The 24,824-nt window shown below is 43.7% G+C and overlaps 2 protein-coding genes across 4 annotated transcripts; one reads left to right on the top strand and one right to left on the bottom strand.

Moving 5' to 3' along the window:
- The first annotated feature begins 9 nt into the window (after positions 1-9).
- DNAJC2 (DnaJ heat shock protein family (Hsp40) member C2) lies at positions 10-16,556 on the top strand. Of its 2 annotated transcripts, none has more exons than XM_072340510.1 (17): positions 10-167; positions 1,205-1,395; positions 1,714-1,789; positions 3,752-3,850; positions 5,941-6,082; positions 7,151-7,231; positions 7,910-7,975; positions 9,284-9,375; positions 9,472-9,593; positions 10,218-10,367; positions 10,655-10,743; positions 10,830-10,899; positions 12,275-12,459; positions 13,740-13,840; positions 14,691-14,798; positions 15,411-15,565; positions 16,438-16,556. In XM_072340510.1, the coding sequence occupies exons 1-17, from the start codon at positions 110-112 to the stop codon at positions 16,510-16,512; spliced, it is 1,860 nt and encodes a 619-aa protein (XP_072196611.1). In that variant the 5' UTR covers positions 10-109; the 3' UTR covers positions 16,513-16,556. The 2 variants fall into 2 exon arrangements, with proteins under 2 accessions (XP_072196611.1, XP_072197384.1); XM_072341283.1 differs by having other exon boundaries at positions 32-167; positions 1,294-1,395.
- PMPCB (peptidase, mitochondrial processing subunit beta) lies at positions 16,489-24,486 on the bottom strand. 2 transcript variants are annotated; one of them, XM_072342505.1, is made up of 13 exons: positions 24,334-24,486; positions 23,208-23,348; positions 22,782-22,868; positions 22,220-22,349; positions 21,643-21,841; positions 20,904-20,983; positions 20,295-20,407; positions 19,610-19,753; positions 18,892-19,055; positions 17,331-17,416; positions 17,163-17,251; positions 16,889-16,964; positions 16,489-16,793 (listed from the first exon to the last, which is right to left on the bottom strand). In XM_072342505.1, the coding sequence occupies exons 1-13, from the start codon at positions 24,421-24,423 to the stop codon at positions 16,729-16,731; spliced, it is 1,464 nt and encodes a 487-aa protein (XP_072198606.1). In that variant the 5' UTR covers positions 24,424-24,486; the 3' UTR covers positions 16,489-16,728. The 2 variants fall into 2 exon arrangements, with proteins under 2 accessions (XP_072198606.1, XP_072199433.1); XM_072343332.1 differs by having other exon boundaries at positions 18,892-19,052.
- Positions 24,487-24,824: the final 338 nt, after the last annotated feature.

The raw sequence follows: 24,824 nt of genomic DNA, 5'->3' as shown, positions 1-24,824 counted from the left end.
ACCCGGAAGCGCTCCCCGTGCGCCTCCATGCGCCGGCTCCCGGCAACCGGCGAGGCGAGGCCGGCGGCACCCGCGGTTCGGGCCCGGAGCGCGCTCCCGCCGCGCCGCCATGCTGCGCGGGGCGCACGAGGGGCAGCTGACGGCGGTCACCGGGGCGCTGACGGCCGGTAGGTGCGGGGAGGGCGGCCGTCCCGCACGGCGCCGGGTGGCCGGGCGAAGTGGGGGCCGAGGGGGCGGTCTCGGAGCGGACCGCCGGTGGAAGCGCAGAAGTTGGAGTTTAGAACCGAACGGGGGAGGATTTTTCTGCTGGTTGCGAACTCCGTCGCTCAGGGCTTTCCGCGGGGCTTTGTGGAGCCGGTGAGGCAGCAACAGGTTGTGGCCTCTGGGGGGGGAAGCGGCGGTGGTGCCTGGGAGAGCCGAGCTGCTAACGGCTGCGCTGTTCCGACTGAAGGCGCTTCTCAGGGGCTGGGAACGCGGTGAGGTCTGTGGAAGGGAGCGCCTGGTGCGTGTGAGATCGTTAGGGCTTGTACAGCTAACGGCGGTCGTTAGGGCTTGTACAGCTCACTGGGAGCTCCGTGTGTCCGATCCTGGGGCCTCCGGCGTGGGAGGATGTGGGCTGTTGGAGCGGGTGCAGAGGGGGGCCGTGGGATGCTCGAGGATTGCAGCACCTCCTGTGAAGACAGGCTGAGGGAGTTGGGGTTGTTCATGTGGAGAAGGGAAGGCTCCGAGGACCTCCTCCAGCCTCCCCTTGTGTGATCTTGGAAACAGGAGGGGAATAAAACTTTTTACACGGATAGGTAGTGTTAGGGCAAGGGGGAACTGCATAAAACTATGAGAGGGGAGACTGGGGATAGAGTTCAAAGGGAAATCTTTCACGGAGTGGGCAGTGAGGTGCTGGCACAGTCTGGCAGTGAAACTGTGGATCCCCCAGCCCTGGAGGTGTTTCAGGCCAGGTTGGATGGGGCCCTGGGCAGCCTGAGCTGGTACCTGGTATAGTGCCTGATTCAGCGGTTGCCAACCCTACCTGCAGCAAAGGGGTTGGAGTTTGATGGTCCTTGAGTTCCCTTCCAACCCAAGCTACTCGATGATTCTGTACTTGACAATCTGCAGTGTTGTGTTATGTAGTACTTTGATGGTACTTTAACAACAACAACAAAAAAGTAAACCACAGAAGGTGAAGTTGCTTTTGTGTTTTTGCTTATAGCATCAGTGCTCTGTCAAGTGGAACCTGTGGGAAGATGGTTTGAAGCATTTATTAAGAGGAGAAACATAAATGTTTCTGCCTCTTTCCAGGAGCTAGAAGATGAGAAGGAACTTTCTGAAGAATCAGGGGATGAAGAATTGCAACTTGAAGAATTTCCTATGCTCAAAACCCTTGATCCCAAGGACTGGAAGGTATTCAGTTGGCAGAGGCAGTGTTGTTTTGGGGTTGGCATTGTTGCTGTTTAGTTTGTGTTTTGTTGGGTTTTTTTTGCTGGAGATCTGACAAATTTACCTGCAATTCCCAGCTGTTAGTGACCCCCTCCTTACCCCAGTCTGAATCTCTCTGTGTCTGTCAGCATTAGACTGATTTTGTGTTGTCTGATTGTGAGAGAGAAGAATCCTGCCTTTTGCTTTAAAGATGTGCTTTATTAAGATGTTGCTCTACGTGCGTTGTGGCTTCTTAGATCACGTATATCAGTGCTTACTAGAACTTTGTTCTTTGTTCCTCAGAATCAAGACCACTATGCAGTTCTTGGGCTAGGAAGTATACGATACAGGGCTACTCAGAAACAAATCAAAGCAGCTCGTAAGTATCTTTCCCTCATAGGCATACTCTTCTTTCAGAAACACAGCTCTGTTTTCTACATACAAATACAAACATGTCACAAGGAAGATTTTTTTACTATTTTCACAGACCTGCTCTTTGATTCCAACTTATTTACCAGCCTGTAATTTCACTTTACAGTTCTGAAATCCACAGGCCCAAAGCGAGCGATGTGGAAAATTCCACCAAGTTCACATCTTGTTTTTTTATCTCAAGACTCCTGATTAAAAACAGACAAACCACAACAACAAAAGACTAGCAGACAAACAAATCCCAACACAGGCTGTAACTGTATATTTCTGCATTTTGGAGTCTGCAGCCAGGCTCAGTGAAAGGTAGAGAAGTATGTCTGGCCCTGCATTGCCTGTTTCAATAAATTGTTACCTTCAGTCCCCCTTATAATTGTTAACTGTCATGTTAATGCTACTGAATGCTTAAGAAGTATAGATAGTGCTGTTATCTTCCCAGGTGGTGGGCACAGGATTTCGTGGGAATGGAGTGGTAACTCTTCAGTTTTCATGTATTTAAATATTCATAGTATCACAGTATCGTGCGAGTTGGAAGGGACCTTAGAGATCATCAAGTCCAACTCCCGGGTTTCGAGCCCCCTGTGTAGCAAAGCGGCACTTCTACCCCCTGCGCCACAGGGGGGATTCGAACCCAGGCCCTTCGGTGCCGCAAGCAGCACTTTATACCACTGTGCCACCGGGGGCACACAATTAATATTAATTAATATTAATTAATGTTAATTAATATTAATTAATATAAATATTGTACTAAATATTTAAACATTGTACTAACTCAGATCTCTGAGAAGTTCAGTTGTGCTCTTTGGTCGTTTTGCTGTGTGGATAGTGTAGAGTTCCTTTTGTTGAGTGCTGGGGATATCATCAATCTATTAACGGTGTGTTCTTGTGAGGTTGCATTCTCTTGGCGTTTCAGATAAGCAAACAACTGTACTTTGAAGTGCAGTGTGCTGCTTCATGCTATCATGGGCTTGTGTCTGAAATCATGAAATGTGAAGGTTCACGAGTGCACTTGGGTTATCCAGGGTATTTTATGATATTTACACACCAAGAAACATCATGTCAGGCTTCAGAACTTTTATTTCTAGAAAGCAATGTGACCAAGAGCTAACTGCAAATATTTGTTTGAAGATTGAAGTTGACCGTTAAATTCTGTATGAAATAAGCCAACAGCCTTGTGAATTGATCTTGCAAACAGTTACATAAAAAAGCTGTCCCTGTTTGAGTAGAATCACTGTCCTCAGTTAAACCACAGGTGAAGGTTAAGTTACCTGCAAGTGGCTAGAAGGGTTCCTTTGAACTCAACTTGGCTGAGCTAAGGCAATGTGCCAGTCTGTCACCTACCAACAAAGCCATAGCGAGCAACTGTGTGGTCACTGAGAGCACATAAATAGAAATCATTCTTCACTTACAGCTTGGTTACATTACCTTATGTTTGGAACTGGCTTGGGCAGCACCCATAGCAAGTTACTGACTTGTACAGAAAATTATGTTGCAGCTGATATGTGGGCATATGTTGGAGTTCTTAGCAGTGCCACTATGGGTCTTGTGTTAGTACTGCATAGAGCAAAACCTGACCCCGCTAATGTTCTTGAGCAAGAACTCGGGCATCTCTCTCCTGATGACTGTAGAGCTCTAAGATAACTTTGATAACAAGTTCAGATGACATTCTGAAGATAACCATAAGTTACCTCTTAGGATTTAAGGCCTGAGTGGAGAACTTGACCAGAAAGACACGTGTGTGTGTGCTTGCTTTATTCATGTGTATTCTGTATTCATGCAGCAGCCTTCACGGGCTTGTGGATGTACTTTACTTGCAGAACCTAGTTAGAGAAATGATAATTGGAATTATTATTTCTTGCAAATTACAGAGTGTTTGAGATGAAACATTTCTAAATGTTATGCATCTGCTTGCTAGATAAATCCATGGTTTTGAAGCATCATCCAGACAAACGAAAAGCTGCAGGGGAGCAAATAGGAGAAGGTGATAATGATTATTTTACGTGCATAACTAAAGGTAAGTCATTGACCTCTTTTATTAGACTTGTCTCTGTTGCTACTTTTAAAGAACTGTGCAAAGCCATAGAAGTTGTTCTGGCAAACTTCTTTACTCAGCAGCCATCACCTAAGTGTAACTTCTCTTTGGGCGGAGGCAGTATGGAAATAGAGCTGACCGACCTTTGCCACTTGGTGACGATGCAGAAGTTATTATGAACTCTTATGACAGTGTATGCAAGGGTGAACCACTAGAGGTTGCCACACGCCTAGAATAAATGAAACACTGTAAAATAATTCCTGCAAGACACCAACAGTAGAAACAGTCAGAATTCTAATGCTCTTAGTCTGCCAGCAGAGTACCTGTTGATTTCATCTGGGATATCAGTTTTCTCAGACTCTTGCACAGATGACCTGGTGTACTGAATGATGTTTCATTCCTGCCTGCAGTGACCTAGAATGCTGCTGCTGGCTAATGGCAGAAACTTAGAGATTACTTTAGGTATAACCAGACTTACACTTCTAAATGTGCTTTTTTTTTTTTAAACAGATGCTTTCAATCAGTAAGGTCAGGGTAGGGGAGAGCTTTGGAATCTGTGTCTTCTAATCCTTCTTCTAAATGACTTTTTCTTGTTTGTTAAAATGTTAGGAAGCGTTACATTAGACAAGCTAATGATGTTTACAGTCTTCTATAGAGTTGTACTAAAGCTTTTCAAAAATAAACACCTGTGTTGTTGGGCTATAACAAAGAAGGAGACAGGCTCTTTAGCAGGGTCTGTTGAGACAGGACAAGTGGAAATTGTTTCCAACTGAAAGAGAGGAGATTTAGACTGGAATACAAGGTGGAAGGGTATTTTTACAGTAAGGGTAATGAAGCACAAGAACAGATTGCCTAGAGAGGTGGTGGCTGCCCTGCCATGGAGGCATTCAAGATCAGACTGGACAGAGCTGTGAGTAACCTGATCAGTCTGTTCATGTCAGGGGGGTTGGGCTAGATGACTTTTAAAGGTCCCTTCCAACTCAGACACTTCTATGAGCTGACTGAAACCAGACCTTTTTGAGGCTGTGGTAACAAATATCAGAATATTGTGACTTTGTTTCAATTTGAAACAGGAAAAAAAAATCCTAATATCTGAAAATCAGTAGGGAAACCTGTTTCCCACCTCTTCTAATTATTTACTGGCCTGTATTCAACTCCAGCTTCAAATGGAAATTAAGATCTTCAGGCAATATAGAATTGCATACACAGTTCTGCTGTTGCCTGGTTAGCCCAAGGAACATTTTGTCTATTTGTTCAGCATTTCTGCCAACTGACAGATGTTTGAGACACAGCATATTCCTGAACTCAGCTACAGGTGGCACTAGGAAATGGACTGAGAGTTGTTGAAGCTCCCATCTTGTAATGCGGAAGACAACTGATGTTATTTAGAGTACTGGCAGAAGCAGTCCCTTATCCTGGGGGCAAAAGAAGACTGGCACACAAACAAACAACAGTTTAGTGTTGTTTCCTTGCATTCATTCATTCCTCAGTTTACAGAGCCACAAAGCATCAAGGTCTCCAGCTTATCACTTGCAAGATGTGACCTTCATGGTGTGGTGTTCTCTCTCCAGGGAAGCAGTCAGAAAATAATTGCAATATGAATTTGATTTCCTTGAATTTCTACTCCTAATGAAAAACAATAGTTATTGTAGAGCTGACAGACAAATTTTCCATGCTTCCTTGAGGAAACAATTCGAGTTTACTGGAGCTGCAGAGTGTGATTTCCAGGTTATAAAGTTGCAATGTGCTGTTCCCCAACTGTGGGACTTAAAAGACTTAATTTGTCTGCAAGGCTCTGGTGCAGGATAAAAGCCAAAAGATGTCATGCCCAAACTAAATCTGTTACATTTTAATAGTTAAATATGTTGTTTTTCATAGATGTTTTCTTACTGCTTAGTTAAACAGGAATTGCCAGCAGTACAAGTTGAGATGCAACCAAAATAATTAAATTTCAGGCTGTGCAGAATGATAAATCAAACACAAATCTGTGTAGAGTTTTTTCTGTTAGCATTCCCACATTGCTAAGAGAACTCATTGCAGTCTCACGTTTGATGTCTGGTAATGTTTTTCAGCTTATGAGATACTGTCTGACCCTGTGAAACGACGAGCGTTCAACAGCATAGATCCTACTTTTGATAACTCTGTACCTTCCAAAAGCGAAGCAAAAGAGAACTTCTTTGAAGTTTTTTCACCAGTTTTTGAAAGAAATGCCAGGTAGGCCATGTCCTACTGCTTTTGTTGCACTGCAGTCGGTATTTGCAAACTCTTTTGGCATTGTGTGTAGCAGCTACAATTTTTAAGGGGTGCTGGGAATTGTTTTGGGCCCCTCACTGCAAGAAAGACATCGAGGCCCTGGAATGTGTTCAAAGGAGGGCAACAAAGCTGGTGAGGGGTCTGGAGCACAGGGCTTATGAGGAGAGGCTGAAGGAGCTGGGAATGTTCAGCCTGGAGAAGAGGGAGCTCAGGGGAGACCTTATAGCTCTCTATAACTTTCTGAAGGGAGCTTGTTGTGAGCTGGGGGTCGGCCTCTTCTCTTGTGTCATTAGTGATAGGACTAGAGGGAATGGCTTCAAGCTGTGGTAGGGGAAATTCAGGCTGAACGTTAGGAAATATTACTTCTCAGAAAGGGTGGTCAGGCATTGGAATGGACTGCCCAGGGAGGTGGTGGAGTCACCAACCCTGGGGGTGTTGAAGGAAAGACTGGATGTTGTGTTGAGGGACATGGTTTAGTGGGAGCAATTGGTAATAGGTGAATGGTTGGACTGGATGATCTTTTAGGTCTTTTCCAACCTTGGTGATTCTCTGTTAGTTTGATGATAAGCACAATACAATCAAAATGGAGCATTCTCAATGATTTCTTCTTAAAATAATCTCCACTGCCACACCAATGACTGAGTTTGACTTGTGAGATGTTCGTAAAAAAGAGAAGACTGTTCTCAGTTCCATATTACATTCTGTCCTGTTTTTACAACACTCTGTTGTTTGCCTTCCTCTACCAGGAGGGTGTGTGTGGAGAACTGAGGCCCTGTTACTAGTGTTTGTAGCTTGTGCTCCATCAGATCTGCTTGTATATCTGCCAAACCTGGGAGAGTTCCCCAGAAAAGGCACAATCTGGATGATATTTTGAGCAGACAATCATGATTTCTTTCTCTTACCTCATGATCCATTTGTGTGGTGGGAGGGAAACCCAGTTTTGGCATTTTGATTTGTACTTAACACATGCCATTTTATGAAATAAGATTGCATATATATTACTTCCTGAACATTTCCATTTATTTTCAGGTGGTCAAATAAGAAAAATGTTCCTAAACTTGGGGATGCGAACTCTTCATTTGAAGAGGTAGATGCATTCTATTCATTTTGGTAAGTTGGATGATGACCTCAGCTGCTCTTCACAGTATTCAAGGTGTGAAATACAAAGAGTTTGCAGACTTGTTTGTATGTAGATTGTTGCCCTATGGTCTGTTCTAGCTGTGTAAGGTCATGAAATTGCTTCACAGCTGTTTGGTGCCTTCCACAAACCGGGCCAGATTTATACTAGATAGAACATCTGTAACTGTAAATTTACAACGGAGAGGAATTTTGGACAGTGCTTGGCCAGAATGGCTGCAAACTGAGCTGTCCCATACAGTAGGAGGGGGGTTCGTTTCACTTGTGTTTTCAGTGGAGGTATCCATTAGGTATTTAAGCTCCCCTAGTTAAAGAGGGTTTGACTAGTCTGAGAAAGTCACAAAGCTCTTGGCTTGACTCATCTGCTAAGTATGGATACTTACTTCTCTCATAACACTGCTGTACATCTCCACTGCCTGTACTGGGAGCTTAGTGCACTGTGATGGTGGTCCTGCAGATAGGAATTATTAGTTTCAATACAGTGGCATCGCTGTAAGTGCAATATAATTATAAATGATACCTTTTAAATTGTAAAAGCCGTGTAAGTGCCTACCAAAAAAAACCTAATATTGAAGAACATTGTCTATTTCTAATAGTTTTGCTGTTTTCTATTCTTTTCATTAATTCTTGTTATTTCTGTGTTTAATTTAGGTATAATTTTGATTCCTGGCGAGAGTTTTCTTATTTAGATGAAGAAGAAAAAGAAAAAGCAGAATGGTATGTAAGAAAGAAGAAGTCTGGTAGGAGAGTGAGAGACTAATGGCAAGTGGGAAAATCTTGGTGTGTTAAGACTATAAAACAGACAGGGAATGGCTGCTGAGCTGAGATGGAGTTCTGCCCTCCCTGCTCAGTAGTCAGCTGTGGAGTTGAACTGGACTGTGGGCTTTTGGGTTTGGTTTTTAGATGAGCAAGCAGGTATTGTTTCTTTCTCCAATTTCATGTTAAACGATGCTGAGACGAGCAGTGCTTCCTGGAATATAGCAGAATTATTTTTGATGGCTTGATATTCATAAAAATGGCATACTTCTTGGTATAGTGATAGCTGAATTATCCAGACCATGCTGCTGTTGGAAAATACATTCTAATTCTATTCTTGTAAACACGGAACATTTAAATTAACATAAAACACTGAATCATTTAGTCTGACCTGTATTTCACAGGACACAACCTTTCACTCAGTCACTCCTGTATGTCCATAATTACATAAACCTTCTGTTGCAAGTCTGAACAGAAACCAGTTTTGTAGTTAGCTGCAGCAGTTAGCCAGTTCTATGTCTAATGCTGGTGCCATACTTAGGCTCTAGCTGGACATTTGTTTCTCTTATACCTTTTTCTGCAATTACTTTGTTTTTTCTCTTTTTGGGCTCAGTGTTTTCCTGTGAAGGTTCTATGAAGGTGCTGTAATCAATTCTATGTCAGTTGTATTTTTGATAACTTATTTTCTAGGCTTCTTATTGGAAAGCTCTTGAATTATTTGCATAGTCCTGTATTGTACTTAATTCCAGGCTGTTACTGACTCCCCTACTCGTATGGGGATTTTCCTTTGTTCCAAAGGATATTTATCTGCATTTGGTTTATGGATGAGTAATTCATGGAAAGAGTTAGTTCTTACACACACTTACTTAACACAGCCTATTTTGTGTGAAATGGTGATAATTGGCATTAATTATTCCGCTGCCCTTTAATTAAACTGTATACTAGCATTCCAGTTGTTTTGCTTGGGCTTAATGTTAGGTCAGCAAATGGATTGTATTTTGGAAACAGAGTCCACGGTGCCATTCCCTGTAATGAGAGGTGAGACGCCTGTTTTGTCAGGTGTTAGGCATGTTTGTTTGCTCGTTTAAACACTTAGCACTTGGGACAGTGCATTGGGGCCTGGAAGTTCTTTTTTTGAAGTTTATTGTTGAAGTATTCACAGAAAAGCATCCACGTGGGGAAACTGGAATTGTTTGTTGCTGAATTTCTGACAGTTACAGATGCTTCGCTGTGTATTAGTGCTGAACTAACTATGCTCTCCCTTTGCAGTCGAGATGAAAGGAGATGGATTGAAAAGCAAAATAGGGCTGCCAGAGCACTGAGGAAAAAAGAGGAGATGAACAGAATTAGGATACTTGTTGGTGAGCGTACAAACTGCTCTCGTAAAAGAGATTTGTTAACTAACAGCAGAAAAGCCCTGTTTTTCTTCTGTATGTGATATGTCTTTCCTCTGCCAGACAATGCATACAGCTGTGATCCCAGGATAAAAAAATTTAAGGAGGAGGAAAAGGCAAAGAAAGAAGCAGAGAAGAAAGCAAAGGTAGAAGCAAAACGAAAAGAGCAAGAGGCAAAAGAAAAAGTAAGTTAATCACTTAGTTTATTTTGTTGAAGAAGTCTGGTTCATTCACACCTGGTCTAGAGGCTCCAGCTTCTAGATGTGTCAGAACATTACTGTAAAGTTATATTGGGCTTTACACATGCGTTGTCCTTGTTCCCAGTGTAACAGGCAGTAGAAGGCTGAGAGCCTTTTGAGAAAGAGATGAAAATAAGGAGCATGGATCTGAAATGAAAAACTTACAGAACTGGGTTTTGTTATTGCATACGCTCCCTCTGGCTTAAAGGCGGTCACTAACTTCTGAGACCTGCCTTCCTCTAACATAAAGCAAGCAGCTCTATCCACTTCTTGGGTATGGTCTGTGAGCGGTTGTTTGGTGTGAAACACTTTGAGGTAATATTACCTACTTGATTAATATTAACAGCTTGGAAAATATGTCCATGGAAACAGTATCCAGAATGAAAGGCTTGGGAAATGTAAGGTACTAAAACGTACCTTCAAAGACAATGCTGAAGTATTGCTACACTCCAACATATGGAAACAGCAAATGTTAATATTGAATGACCTTATAACTGTATGACTTTGCTTTGTGTATATTTTTGTGTGTTTGTTTTGTGTTGGTGTTTTTTGGTTCTTTTTTGATTGCAGCAAAGACAAGCAGAATTAGAAGCAGCACGGTTAGCAAAAGAAAAAGAGGAGGAAGAAGTTAGGCAACAAGCATTAGTAGCAAAGAAGGAAAAGGAGATCCAGAAAAAAGCAATCAAGAAGGAAAGGCAAAAATTGAGAACAACGTGCAAGGTACTTCAGTGTTACCATAGTGAAATACAAGTGATGTGAGTGAAATTATGCTTGCTTAGATCAGACTTTATCATGCGCTTGTTCTTGTGATCAGAGATGGGTATGGAAAGTGGGTTTACTAAACAGCAAAATGCTCAAATGCGTGCTTACCGTGCAGTTTTGAGTAAGGCTCGTCATATGGGCCCAGGCACAGCAATGGCTGAAAAATGCTGTGTGTTAAGATTCTGTCTGAAGGGACAGGACAATAATGTTGAAGAACTTTGCAGAATGTGTATTTCTGCTTCCAGAACTGGAATTACTTTTCTGATAATGAGGCAGATTGTGTTAAAATGATGGAGGAGGTGGAAAAACTTTGTGATCGTCTTGAGCTAGCAAGGTGAGTTTTCTTGCTCCCTATTCCTGCTCATTTTGATATCCACCTTTCTACTAGCAATGCGTTGTAACTTAATCATTTATTTTTAGTCTGCAATGCTTGAATGAAGCACTTACGTCCACAACAAGGGAAGGAGGAAAAGCAGCTGTAGTAAAACAGGTAATTATATATCACAGAATCACAGAATGACCCGGGTTGGAAGGGACCTCAAGGATCATGAAGCTCCAACCCCCCTGCCTGGCAGGGCCACCAAACTTCCATGTTTCCTAGATCAGGTTCATCACGTAGATATCCCCTAGGTGGGGAATGAGAGCAATCTCAACCAATTCTTTTACTCAAGAAAAATCCTGCCTCTACTATCCATGACCTGGGACTGGATCCACAAAAGGGTTTACATGCTATATGCACATGGAAGGGCCAGCGGGTTGGATGCCAAAGTATAGGAAAAGCAAAACACTTGTGCTCACGGTTCATGAACCTCCACAGGGATCTGCTTCTATTTGCCAGGAAAGCAAATCCATTTGGAGTAACAAGGCTGAACCCATGTCTTGCAGAGAGAATAAGATGCTTTCTCTCATCCACTTTCGAGTGATGTCTGTGAACTTTATTTCCTGATCATCTGCCTCCATCCCAGGGTTAGATTTCCTCATCTGATAACTGAAAATTTAAGATTCAAATCCCTCTTGCACTGCATATGGTTTAATCCAATTCCCAGTTTCCAGGAGTGTTCCAAAATAGGAGATTTTTCTTTCTGTCCCTGCTAAAGCTGTTCTACTTCTGCTTTAATAAAGTTAAGGTAGTTTTCCTTTTGCCAGTAAGACTTAATTAAAAGGTGGTGGGCATCGTTCAGTGTTTTAATGTCATCAGGACTGTACTGTACATCCAGTTATCTACTCAGAAGTAGATACGTGAATGGTATTTAACTGCTGTCTCCAGGTGTGATTACAGTTCACAACGTTGTGTGATAGATAAATTCAGTTCTGCTTGCTAACAAACTGTACATATGGCCACCTAAGCCTTAGTAAGCCCAAGTCTGCGTTGTTGCAATCAGTGCTAATTTAGCTATCCTACTAAAGCCGTCACTTGAATTGTATCATGATAATTGTGAATTTCTGGCCTAACCAGGGTTAGGTGCCAGTTTTACTGGAAGCTCTGGGAGTTACTGTACTCAGAATAGATGTTGAACTGTCCCCACTAGCCAGTTTAGGTCCTTCATCCTTCTGTGGATCTGTCTCTTGGTATCAGATGTTAGTGTGGAGATTCCCATTATATTCAGAAATCTTGCCTTTATCCTCATGTTTCTTAGTGAACTTGGGATGGACTTTTACTGTAGCTGTTAATCTGGGATGGCTACATTTGTGCACATGATGGAGGGAAATAATGCTGAAGCAGATGAGCTCTGTTTCTTCATGCATCATGTACAGAACAGAAACTAAGCAAAATTCAAGGCTCAAAGCAATTCCAGAGAGGGGGTTTGTAGCAACATAAAATATTTCTTTCTTAAAAATGAAAGTGCTCGTTTACAACCCCCCAGATAGAAGAAATAAATGAACAAATAAGGCGGGAGAAAGAAGAGGCAGAGGCTCGTATGCGCCAAGCAACAAAGAGTTCAGAGAAGTCGACAACAGGTGGTGGAGGTGGGAGCAAAAACTGGCCAGAAGATGATTTACAGTTATTAATTAAAGCAGTGAACCTCTTCCCAGCAGGGACTAATTCAAGGTACTTCTTAGTTTTGGTGTTCAAAGCTAACTAATAATTGTAAGTAAGTATAATATTTTACATTATACAAGTATAATATTTTATATGTAATATTATTTTCAGACCATCGTAGATATGTCAGTCGGACTCTTTAAATGTCCTTGTTTTTCTTGACTGTTGAATAGCCTCTGGTTTCTCCTGTTAATACTGTGCTGTACACATGTCTGGAATTACTTCTGGCCCTATTTGTTTCACTCAACTGGGCCTCAGTCCATCAGCAAGATTGTGCCCCGCTGCACGTTTGCATAGGGCTCATGACAGGCACCAGTCATTAAAGCCCAGAATAAAACTGGAACAATGATTGTGATCCAGCTGGGTGAGAACACAAGTGTGTAAGATACTTGCAGTAGTTCCACAGTGAATGTGTTGCCGTTTCTCTTCTACATGTTACGAAGAAAACATACAGAAAGAGCTAAGAGCCTCTTTTCTCTTTGGGAGAGAGCTGGGAAAAAAGGAAAGGCTGGGATCGACAGAAAGCAGCACTGGTGATCAGCTTCCTCATGCCTTAAATCCTGATCTTTCCCGGGATTGAAATACCTGCTTTCACTTAGGATTCACAGATTTGAAGCCTCTATTACCAGGTTTGGATGCCTACATTTAAACCAAAAAACAAACAAGCCCAAGCCTTCATATTATGGTAGTGATAGATATGGCATCAGTATTTGTTTCTGCACTGTATATCAGCAGACAAGAACAGCAAGAGCCACAGCCTTGATCTGTGACCCTCCTGTCTGATCAGGTGCACATCTTCCTCCTTTTCTAAGATGCACTATGGATAATTCTGGGGCCGGGCTGTTCCAGCTCTCTCCTGCTGAATCTCCTTTATCTGGTATTTAGGCCCTTTCAAGGGGCACTGGAAAAAGTGTTAATAACATTCCTGCCATTTCAGTGCCGGTGCAGTATTTTATATTGGAGTTGTGTAAGGAATTCAGGTAAGCTACAGCCAAACAGCCTCAAGGATTCTAGTTTTGCACTTCCACACCTACATTCTGCCCCCATGCCTTTTATGTCTGAGAAGCCAAGAGCCTCACGCAAGCTGATTGAATGTTTAACAGAAACATAGTATTTAGTGACTAAAAACATTCTGTGTCACTTAGGAGAGTTTTCACATCTTTAAGTACTAATTAATTTAATTTAGGAATTAGTATATGTTCAGCTACGTACAGAAGCTTGATTGTAGCTTGTACAAAGATAAGCAGCTATAATACATGCTCTTTTTCCCCTTTCTGTCCTGGCTTTAGGTGGGAAGTTATCGCCAACTACATGAACTTGCACTCTGCCACTGGAATAAAACGAACAGCAAAAGATGTCATCAATAAAGCCAAGAGCCTCCAGAAGCTGGGTAACTGTATTCGCTTATTTTTGTACTGGGATGGTCTGAATGTTTCTGTGCAACTCCATCTTCAAACAGCACAGTGTCTGCTGGGAGAAAATGCTCTGTATATCCCAAAAGGAAACGTAGCTCAGGTGGAAAATGTAGAGGAGTGTTTCTGTGACTCGATATTTCCATCCTCACAGCTATCACATTAAGTCTTTACCTCATGACTGAATCCCTGAAATCTTCTTTTAATCTAACTCGATGCACCTGTAAATGTCTAGGCCCTGTTTCTATACTTGGAGTGAGAGGAACTGTCCACCCAACTGGGGTTCACCACCAGTCAGACAGCTACATTAACATGGCTTTTGTAGTAAGTGGAGCCTAGAGAGCTGGGAGACTGAGAAAAGGCTCTGGTTTATGTTCTCAAGGAAAAGCAAAACGTGCTACTGTAGAGAAAAAACAAAACAGCATTAGAGTTGTTTCTCTGTGCTGCGTATCTATATAAGAAGGCAGGAGACTGCCTGTGCTCCTGACTGCCCCTGTGACACAGGCTGGGTAAGGCAGGAGATCTGTGCTGCAGTCCTTAGACAAGACAATCCCTTTCGGTCTCACTGAAGCAGCTCGTTCAGGCTTCATTTTACGTGGAGGAGGTATTTATTTCAGCAGCATGAAGTGAAATAGGAGTTGGAGGGTCTGATGCTTTGAGCAAAATGTATTGGTCCACGAACAATATTTGTATCTACCAACCTCTTTGCCATGGTTGTAAAGGGGCTGGGGCTTTTATTTGTTGTTATTCTGAGCCTGTTATCTGCTAGTGTTTTTATCATTACAGCTGGATTCTGTTTTGTTGCAGTAACTGTTCTGTTTCTCACAGACCCTCATCAAAAAGATGATATCAACAAGAAAGCATTTGACAAATTTAAAAAGGAACACGGCGTGGTGCCTCAGATGGACAGCGCTGCCCCCTCAGAACGATTCGAAGGTAAAGGTGAAAAGGGGAGCTCCTTCAGCAGAGCTGTCTCCTCTGTGCATCTTGATAAGAAAGTAATCCATAACTTTAGAACTGCTTATGAAGAACCTTTAGTGAGTAAGAAGGTGATGCAAGCTCAGTTACGAGACCTATTTGATAATTTCTCATACGCTTAGAACAAACCAAGGTTAATTGAGCAGCGGCAGTTTGAAATGCTTCTTTGTGAGGCAACAGATTAAATCTGGTTTTGAGATCATCTGCTCCTCGTTTTCAGGAAGCAGTAGGCATGAGGGGATGGATGTCTTGAAATATAGGATCATCCCACAGCTAAGCTTTGGTTTCCTGCTGAAGCCCAAACGCCTCCCATCAAGCCCTCCAGGGTCTTGAAACAGACTCTTTCTTTACTGAAAAATAAAAGGAGAAGCAACATCGCTGCCCTAAGGATGTGATTTCACAGGACAGCTCTGGTTATCTCACACCTGCTTATCTGATAGCTTCCACAGATTCTGTGCCACTTGGCCAGTTCTGTAAGGACTTAAAATCTGATATTTTTAATGGTACTATGCTTATCTCAAAAAGTTTGTTACTGAACTCTTTTTTTGTCACTTTTGCATTTGAAAACAGGATCACCTTTAGATTCATCCCCTTGGACTACAGAAGAACAAAAACTTCTAGAACAAGCATTGAAGACTTACCCAGTAAATACTCCTGAAAGATGGGAGAAAATAGCAGCAGCTGTCCCAGGCCGGTCAAAAAAAGACTGCATGAAGCGATACAAGGTAAGGTTTTCTTACCATGTAATCTAGGTCTCATTAGAATCTATTGTGTTTACTATTGCCCTCACCTCCCGGGCACAGTACCTGGCAACAGCAAGCTAGCACAAGATGGAGCTTTAGAGAGAATCATCTTTTTGTAACTCGGCCCCAAGAGAGCAGGAAGGACTAGGTTTTCTTTCCCTGAACGTACTGAAGGTGGAAGCAAGGAAGAAGAGTCTGCCTCTTAAAACTTGTCTTAAATGTGACAGCAAGTTGAGATTCTTAAGTCCTATCCATAAGCCACCCTTTGTATTCCATGTTGTACCACAAGAGAAGTGGATGAGCATTGACCTTCAACACCATGTCAGTATTAATTGGGTTCTTTCTAGGATAAATTGTTACAGTATTAAACTGTCCAGATTGCTCACTATCATAGAATAGCCTGGGTTGAAAAGGACCACAATGACCATCTAGTTTCAACCCCCCTGCTATGTGCAGAGCTGCCACCAGGCTGCCCAGAGCTACATCCAGCCTGGCCTTGAATGCCTCCAGGGATGGGGCATTCACAACCCCCCTGGACAACCTGTTCCAGTGTGTCACCACCCTCTGTGTGAAAACCTTCCTCCTACTATCTAACCTAAACCTCCCCTGTCTCAGTTTAAGACTCTCCTCTGGACCCACTCTAAATGCTTCGCATCCTTCCTGTACTGGGGGCCCCAGCCCTGGACGCAGTACTGCAGATGGGGCCCCACAAGAGCTGAGTAGAGGGGGACAATCACCTCCCGCTCCCTGCTGGCCACCCCTTTTTTAATGCAGCCCTATCAGAGTGTTTCAGGCTGCCTGCATAGTTAAGCTGTACATTTCAATGTGTCTTTTTTTTTCCCCCAACTCTCCAGGAACTCGTTGAAATGGTCAAGGCAAAGAAAGCTGCTCAAGAACAAGTGATGAATGCTACTAAAGTCAAGAAATGACTTTTACTGACAATCTTTGTTTTATAATAAAAACGCAAATACTATACATTGTTTCCTTACTTCCTTAAGTACGCAAACACGCAGGGCTACAGTTGGTGTTTGAGTTTTAGTCTTTTCAAATGCATTTCTCCCAGCTCAAAAGCCATAAGGAGGAGATAGTGGTATCCTCTTTATTTTTCTTTCTGAAGGTCAAACATACTGAAAGTTCTGGTCATCCTACTCGCGAAGCCAATACATCCCACTGCAGATCTTGTCATACTCTGGAAGCTGTTCAATTGGACCTGGAGTTTAAAGGAAGTTGACCATGAGACGACACATTCTAAACTGTTAAGGAAAGCTGTAGAAGGGGTTACTAGATGGGAACATGGCAACATACCCAGGGCAGCGACTGCAGGATGCTTATCATAGATGTACTTTGTGCAAACTTCTCTAATAGTCTGGGCATCGATAGCCTAGAAAAAGTAGAGAGAAATCTTTATTACCAACCCTGTCCAAAAAGTTACCAACAGCCCAGAGGAACAGGCAGCAGAACAGATAAACTATCTGGCAGGTGCAGTCTATCCTCTGTGCTGTTACTTCCTATAACAATTAAGAAACTTCTTACTACAGTAGGGGCCTAATTAAAAACATACAACAGGGGTGTCACTTACTTCAATTCTCGCCTCAAGTTCTGGAATTGGAATCCTGCGCTTATAACACAGCATTTGTCTTCCGATGTCTTCACAGATTGGGGTGGAGCCTAAGCCAGGAGAAAATGAGCTTCAGTTATCAGCATACAGGTGCAGGAAGGAAAGCAAACAAAGCTCCGTAAGTCTCACCATCAAGTTGTAGCAGCATGTTTGTCTTCAGAAGATTCTTTGCTCGAGCCACTTCATTTTCTGTGACGCTGGTACAAAGTCTTATCCTGAAAAACAGTTCAGATCCAAAAGCATTCCTTAAAGCTGACATGCAGCATGCAGGAGGGCTGTGTACCTCGTTACTTCAGGCAATCTACCCAGGCATATCTTTTCTATAGGCAGTGCTGATAAGAGTATTTGATAAGAAAATAAGCCACAGGATACGCAGAAGCAGCATGATAAAAGTAGGGGAGGTTTTGGCAGCATACCAATATTCAGCCTAAGATCAAGCGTTTCCCCTTAGATGAGCTGTGTTTCCTTTTATTAAGTGAATGTATTGAGCCATGTGTGGTCCATACTTGCCAGTCTGAGAATGGCTGCTGGTAAGCTACCAGGAGCCAAGCAATTAGAGGTAATTAGCCCAGAAGGCAATCCATTACTTCCTGGCTCTTGCTAAGGTAGCAAACTGTGTAACTACATCACACTGCATAGAGAAGACTTTATTAGGACAGAAGGATGTGGTACCCTTACAGCATTACTTAAGCACAAGAAGGGCTCACAGCTTCTCTGGTGTGAAGCTGCAGCATACAGACAGCTAAAGCAATGATGTGTTTACCAACCAGCTATTCATAATCTCAGAGTAAGGGTATCTAAGTAAGTGCTACACGATGGGACAAAAACCCTCTTTTTGTTTCCTTTCAAGTTTACCCACTTCAAGCCCTGAAATAATGTATCCATCTCTAATTACATCTTCAGTTCCAGCATTAGAATTGCACCTATGAGCACGTTTTCAATGTAGATATGAGGTATTAGATGAATTAAGCCATCTATAGTCCCAGGTTTCAAGATTGAATGGCCATCCCTGGATGTGTTTAAGAGCCGTTTGGATGTGGTGCTCAGGGATATGATTTAGCGGAGGGTTTTTAGAGTTCGGGTACTGGTTAGGCTGCGGTTGGACTTGATGATCTTCAATGTCTTTTCCAACCTGGGTAATTCTATGATTCCATATATAACAAACAGCCCAGCTACTTTACACATCACTCTCCTATGTACTCCTACCACCTGCTGTGTCATGTGGGACAGCATCATTAACACTGGTAACAGTATTTAAAGGTAACTACATTCATTATGCTCCTTCGTTATGCTGAATATTTACTCTTTCAGTTGTCAAACACGCAGTTCATGGCGCTGCAAGCTGCCTTAGCAGCATTCTAAAAAGTCTGACGTACATTTTCATAACTGCTGTCACATCAGAGTCTAAAAGAAAATCACTGCCGTATCTTCCTTGTAAAAGCCCTGCTGTTCACACTCATTCTTCCAGGGGAGAAAAACACACCTAAATGTGTTCATTCAAAGTAAAAGTGCCAAAAACTGGCTGCTGGGACCGTGCATCCCATGTGCCGAAGGTCAGAACCAGATAGAGTTGTTGTTTCCAGGCAAGCCTAAGCAGAGAATTAGAAATATTCCCTTCAGAGAATTCCTATGTGGTTAAAGTATATTTGTCCACAAACGTATTTTTTTTAGACAAAAGTTGTTTGCTTACCATTCTCTCTGAACAAAATGCACCATGTCCTGCACAGTCGATGGCTCACAGACCATGTAGAGTCCCCACAGCCCCGTGTCAGTGTAGCAGGTGTTGAAGGACTGGAAACTATGACACAGGTTCCCATGGCAGGCAATCTGAGCCAGTTTACTGGATAAATTCTGCTGAGGCGACAGAAAACACGTTTCATGAATTTTCGGCAGGTTTGTCGGTGTCTTGTTTTCATTTCAGTCATTGCAGAACATGCAGTGCTATCTGAAGGCCCAGCAGGAGCTACGTAGTCCAGTATCGGCTCTTCATGGCCGGTTTCTTCCTGTGTGTGTAATCTCACACTTCCAAATAACAGCCCAGATTTTAAGCCGAAATCATAAAGCTACGCAGGTTCAAGAAAGGTGCAGCTGGCAACAGCCACACGTGCTGATAACGTGCAAGTATGAACCGTTCCACTGCCCATGAGGACTGGCAGACCTCAAGTCTCCTCTATTTTAGTGATCTAGCACCACTTCCTAAGATTTTCTTAGATCTTGGGCAACAAATACTCTTTGACCCCCAGCTGGGTTTCCTTTATGCTGCCTTAATGAAGGACCTTCAGAAATAATATCATCAAGTAACAGTAACACCCCCAGATACGCTCATGTCCACTTGCGCTGGCAGAACCCCGTCAGGCAATTCTCACCGGGCTCATTCTAAGCAGCAGGGTGCTCGCAGGTCCACTTACCACTCCTCCTCCGAAGGAACGATCCCAGTTACCTATCAGAGTGTTTGCTACCATAAGGGGAATGGTATCTGGGTCAGACCAGCCAGCTGCTTCCACAGCGATGGCAATGTGCGCCAGGGGCATCTTGTCATCTCTGATACGAATCTGTGGGAGCACATGAAAGCACGTGGTAACGTACATGAGAAGTTAAGCATTAGGAGACAGACATCTCCAATGCACCAGTACCACAAAGCAGACACACACAGAGCCAAAAATCAAAGTTACACTTAACATCAGCCTTAACTAGTTGCACTGTGAACATTTTGTAGCACTTTGCCACATACACCCAGAGGGCACTACAAAGCGCTTTATGAGAAAGAACAAGAAGGAAAGAGAGAGAATGGCTTTCCAGTATGTGAATGCAGTTGGGAATGTAACACAAATACCCCCAACAAGTGGAAATGTTCCAACAGTGAAGGCAAGGGAATAAAAGGAAAGCAGCAGTGGGAGCAGGGAGGTATTCCTCCAGCAATCAATGGGGCAGAGAAGGTGGTGGAAGCAAGGCTTGCCAAAAAGAAGTTGGTAAGTAAGTGCTGCTTTGGAAACAACGTACTTGTTACTGCCACTGTGGGCGAAACAACTGAGCTCTCATCTGCACGTGTCAGTTGTGCTCTAAGTGGATAAAGGGCAGCTCAAAACAGCTTACCTCACTGCCTGTGAAGCTGCATGGCGGTAGGGGCGGCAGTCCTCCTTCTGGAGCAGATGGCAAGTTACCGAAGTGGCATTTTGCTAGCTCAAGTAGCTCGTCGTGACAGACCCCTAACAAAGGTTTTTCACACACTTCATAATGCTACTCTGTAAACAGTTCCTTTAAATTGCAACACCAAGCAGTGAGGTTCCCCCCCATAAGGCCACATTGCTCACAGTGCTGTTACTCAGCATAAAATCACGACCATATTCCAAACCAAACTGCTCTCATTTTCAAGCCTGAACATTTTTTCTCCCTCTTTTTTTTTGCTACTCCCTTTTCACAATGAACTCCTCCTCCCAGACCCTTCTTTTCAAGCTCACATGGAACAACGACCTCACCCCTCAATTCAGTTCTACTTACTGATTTAAGAATGCTTCTGGAATTTTACTGAGGGGAAATGGGAACGGAAGTTCAAAGGCTACAGAGGCACAAACTGAACAGGCAGGGCTAACAGTGAGCATCTGGGACCCGCTGAACAATGGGCAATTCATCCTGTTGTTCCCGGGAACTTCAACGACTGGTTTTAAGCACAGTTTCACATGATCCAGGGTAACTCGTACCAACCTCCAGCAGCAGCCAGGACTATTCTGGGTCCTTTGTAATGTGTTGTTATGTACTCCACCAAGTCATTACGGTTTATGGATCTGTGACAGTCAAGAAATCATCGTTACCACGTCAGTAAAGTTTATGACAAGGTAAAGAAATAAAAGTACAGAATGATGTAGTATCAAAGTAATTATAAGTTCTGCCAGCGTACAGAGCAAAAAGCTCCAGTAAGGGTGACCTAAAATGGAAGCAGGAGCTTCATACATTTTGTCTTTCATAGTTCTTACAGCTTCCTGACAAGGAGTAAGAATTACAGCTCTACTCCATGTTGATCTCAGTCAGGCGGAGCCAGGATCCACCAATGATATCATGTCAGCTTTAAAATAGCACATTTGGTGATCTCAACTGCACTGCTGCAAACAAGTGCAGAAAAGAGCAATGTAAACACAGGTTTATTTACAACAGCGCCTAACAGCTGACTGATGGGAAAAGGGAACACTCCCAGTTTGCACCAGGTAACAACATTATGAAACCAGTAACAAAAACTGGCACATAATGAAGACACGTGAAGTTCACGTACACTTGTGTGACTGTATCAAGGGGCAATAGGGAAGTTCTTACAGTTACATCCAATGCAACTTCATGTATCTTCCAAAGCCAAAACTTAAACTGAAGTTATTCCCTGTGTTTTCACGGGGATCTTTTAAATACAGAAAAGTTACCCCACAACTGAAGATGGCCACAAACTTGGACATACTTGATGTTCTCAGTGGGTCCTAATATTGTCCTTCCGAGGGCTGTTTTCTGATAGGCTGTGGCATGAAGGTAATCAAAGACAACTTCCTGTAAGTTGGTTTCAACCTCTTGCATCTCGCGGAGTATAACTCCTCGCTCGCGCTCAATCTCTGCTTCTCCCAGGGTGCTGTTCTGGATGATGTCAGCAAGGATTTCCACGGCTAATTGGAAACAGAGATGGGAATGGAAACTGAATCTTTAGACTCAATCTGGTTCCAAAAGTAAAACTGAGCTCAAAGCAGAGGCGGCCCAACATTCATTAATAAGATCCGCAGTTTGGAACTTTAGAAGCTTTAAAACTGTATGTGTTCAAAAGGCACTTCTGAGGGCGAGCCTAGCAGAAATACTTCTAGTATCAACACAGCTTCTGCCACAACCCTTCCCAAACCTGCGCTCTCACATTCCTTTAAGCTTAAAAAAGTCCTTTTAGCCCAAGAAAGAAGGGATTGTCAGGCAGCAAAAGCATCACCCTCATGCTTCACCAGGAGCTGGTAAGAGTTTTGCTCTTTGCTGCTTTTCAGGCTAATAAAAGCAGTTACCTCTTGGTAAATCTTTTGAAAAAGCCTTTGCATAATACACTGTTTGTTCCCTTGATGTATAGGCATTCAGATGAGCTCCCATGTTCTCAATCTCCAGTTCAAGGTCTAACTGAGATCTCTTTTTTGTACCCTGAAACAAAGCAAAACAATAAGGAAGTCAAACTAAACCTTTGAATCCACTTGCTGACTATTAATACTGCTTGTCTGCAAAAGTCAAGGTCAAGAGCAAGAGCCTTCTGAAATGAATGCTGGCATCTCTCCAATATTTAGGCAGCTCTAAATTCTACTATGCTCACAAATTAAAATCCAAAGCTGGATTCTGTGCCTTCTAAGGACATTTTAAACTGTCAAAAAAGTAAGTTAAAAGTAGACCTGGTACCAATCTGTAGTTCAGTATCAGTTACACAGGATGAACAATTTGGCTCTGCTTTCTGATTGGAACCCAAATCCAACCCCCTTCATTTGTAAAACCCTATTGAGACAATTCTGACCAAGTTTCTATCACTGATCTCTAAAGACGCCTAACTTAGCAATCTGTTGTAAATGTGAAGCCAACACTCACCTTGAAAGCCATATGCTCCAGAAAGTGAGCAGTTCCGTTGTTCTTCTCATTTTCATACCGGCTTCCAGCATCAATCCAAAGCCCGACCTCAATGGGGGAAAAAGGAAACAAATCGTAACGTTATCAATCAATAATATTATTGTGTCTGTGCTGTTTCTCCTGTATGAACTACACTTAAGATTTTTAAGACCTACTTTTAAATGGCTTTTTTTAAAGCGAACCGGGTTTTTGAGAAAAAAGATCTTCACAAAATTCTAATGACAAAACACTTGCAAAAGCCTCACGAATCCGATTTCCCTGCTCATTTTAAGAGCAATTGCTAATAAATATTTATAGATTCCAATGGAGTTCTATAAAGAAAAAGACAAGAGGTTATGAAAACATGTACAAAGTTAAGAAAAAGCATCTCCCTTACAGGTTACCTACCGTGCATGTTGAAAGTCCAGAGTCTTCAGAAGCGACCTGCAAGCCATTCTGCAGAGGACTCACACGAGTCTCAGGTACATTTAAAACTACTTCTGTTGCTGCCTGGGCGGCTCTGAATCTGCCTTTTCCCACATGTACGCACTGGAAGAAAAGGACATCAGTCATAGATTGTAAGTTAAATCACAGGTCCAGACGAGTTGCAAGGGACTCTTAAGGCCAACTCCCCTGCAAAGAGCAGGGACACCTGCAGCTCCATCAGGTGCTCAGAGCCCCATCCTGCCTGATCTTTAGTGTCTCTAAGGACAGGGCATCCACCCCCCTCTGTAGGCAACCTGCTCCAGTGCCTCACCACCCTTACTGTAAAAAGCTGCTTCCTTACATCCAGTCTAAATCTCCCTTTTAGTTTGAAGCCATTTCCCCTTGTCCTGTCACCACAGACCCTGCTAAAGAGCCCATCCCCTTCTCTCTTACAGCCCCTCTTTAGATACTGAACGGCTGCTCTCAGGTCTCACAGAGCATTCTCTCCTCCTGGCCAGCTGTGCCTTTTGCAGTGCCTTGCTGCGCCCGCTCCAGCAGCTTCATAGTGAAGCACATTATCCTGATACCCAACTGCAGCACTTCCCATCACATCCTCACGCTGTTCCCTCGGGTCCCGTTGCTGCCACCAGAGAGCAGGGATCAGTGCTGCCCCCCCACACTCCTCATAATGGCAGGGGAGCTTCCTCCTCTGGTCTAAAGAATCCAATGGCCTTTATCTGCTCTTCGTACACTTTAAGCCAACTCAATCGGAGCAGACTGCGCCCGTCTCCCTCCAAGTGAATGTTCTGCCAGCAAGTTCCGTTGCCACCATCAGCCAAACACCCAACAAGCGCCACGCGTGTACCCCAGCCCTGCTGACAGGAGCCTGCAGGCACTGGACACGTCCTTTAGCACTTAGTCTCCTCCTGAGAACCTGTTTGCTAAAGCGAAGGGAGACTCCACGGGCCTGCGCCTAAGGCTGCAGTTCAGTCATCTGCTGACTACAGCTCCCAGCGTGCACCGCGACACGCGGCCTACAGCTCCCCGCCCCCACTGCGGCAGACCGATACCCGGAACGTTCCCCCACCATCTCCGCTCCGATTCTTACCCGGTTCCCCGAGCCGGACGGCCCAACGAGGCGAGCGCACCAGGGCAGGAAGAGCCGCCGCGCCGCTAAGCGCGCCGTAGACGCCGCCATCTTCGCCAGAGGACAGGCGGGACCGAGGCTCGCTTCCGGCGGGCGCTGCGCAGGCGCAGAGCGGCGGTGCCGCGTCTCCTGTCAGGCGGGCTGTGTGGGCGCTGCCGGCCTTGGAGCGGTGCGGGCCGGGCTGCAGGGAGGCAGGAGGCTGTTGTGCACTAAGCGATGCTTCGGCGTAGGTAATGTCAGTGGGTGCTCAGCAAGGCGTGTTCTAAGGCAGCTGCTCCAGAGCTGCTCAGCTGCAAACTGCAGAACAGGCCTGAGTGTAAACCACGCTGCGCTCCTCGGCCTGCAGCACAGAACTGCACTGATCAGGAAAGTCAGTTTTCCTGCTAATAAACTGTTCTCGGCGGTTCCTGTAACACCAGGTTGGATGTTTGCTGTGTGCAGTGCTGTGTGTA

Source organism: Excalfactoria chinensis, chromosome 1 (genome assembly GCF_039878825.1).
Source record: "Excalfactoria chinensis isolate bCotChi1 chromosome 1, bCotChi1.hap2, whole genome shotgun sequence".
NCBI classification, from domain to species: Eukaryota; Metazoa; Chordata; class Aves; order Galliformes; family Phasianidae; genus Excalfactoria; species Excalfactoria chinensis.
Note: the sequence above shows the minus strand (reverse complement) of the source record. Positions and strands in the feature narration are given on the sequence as shown.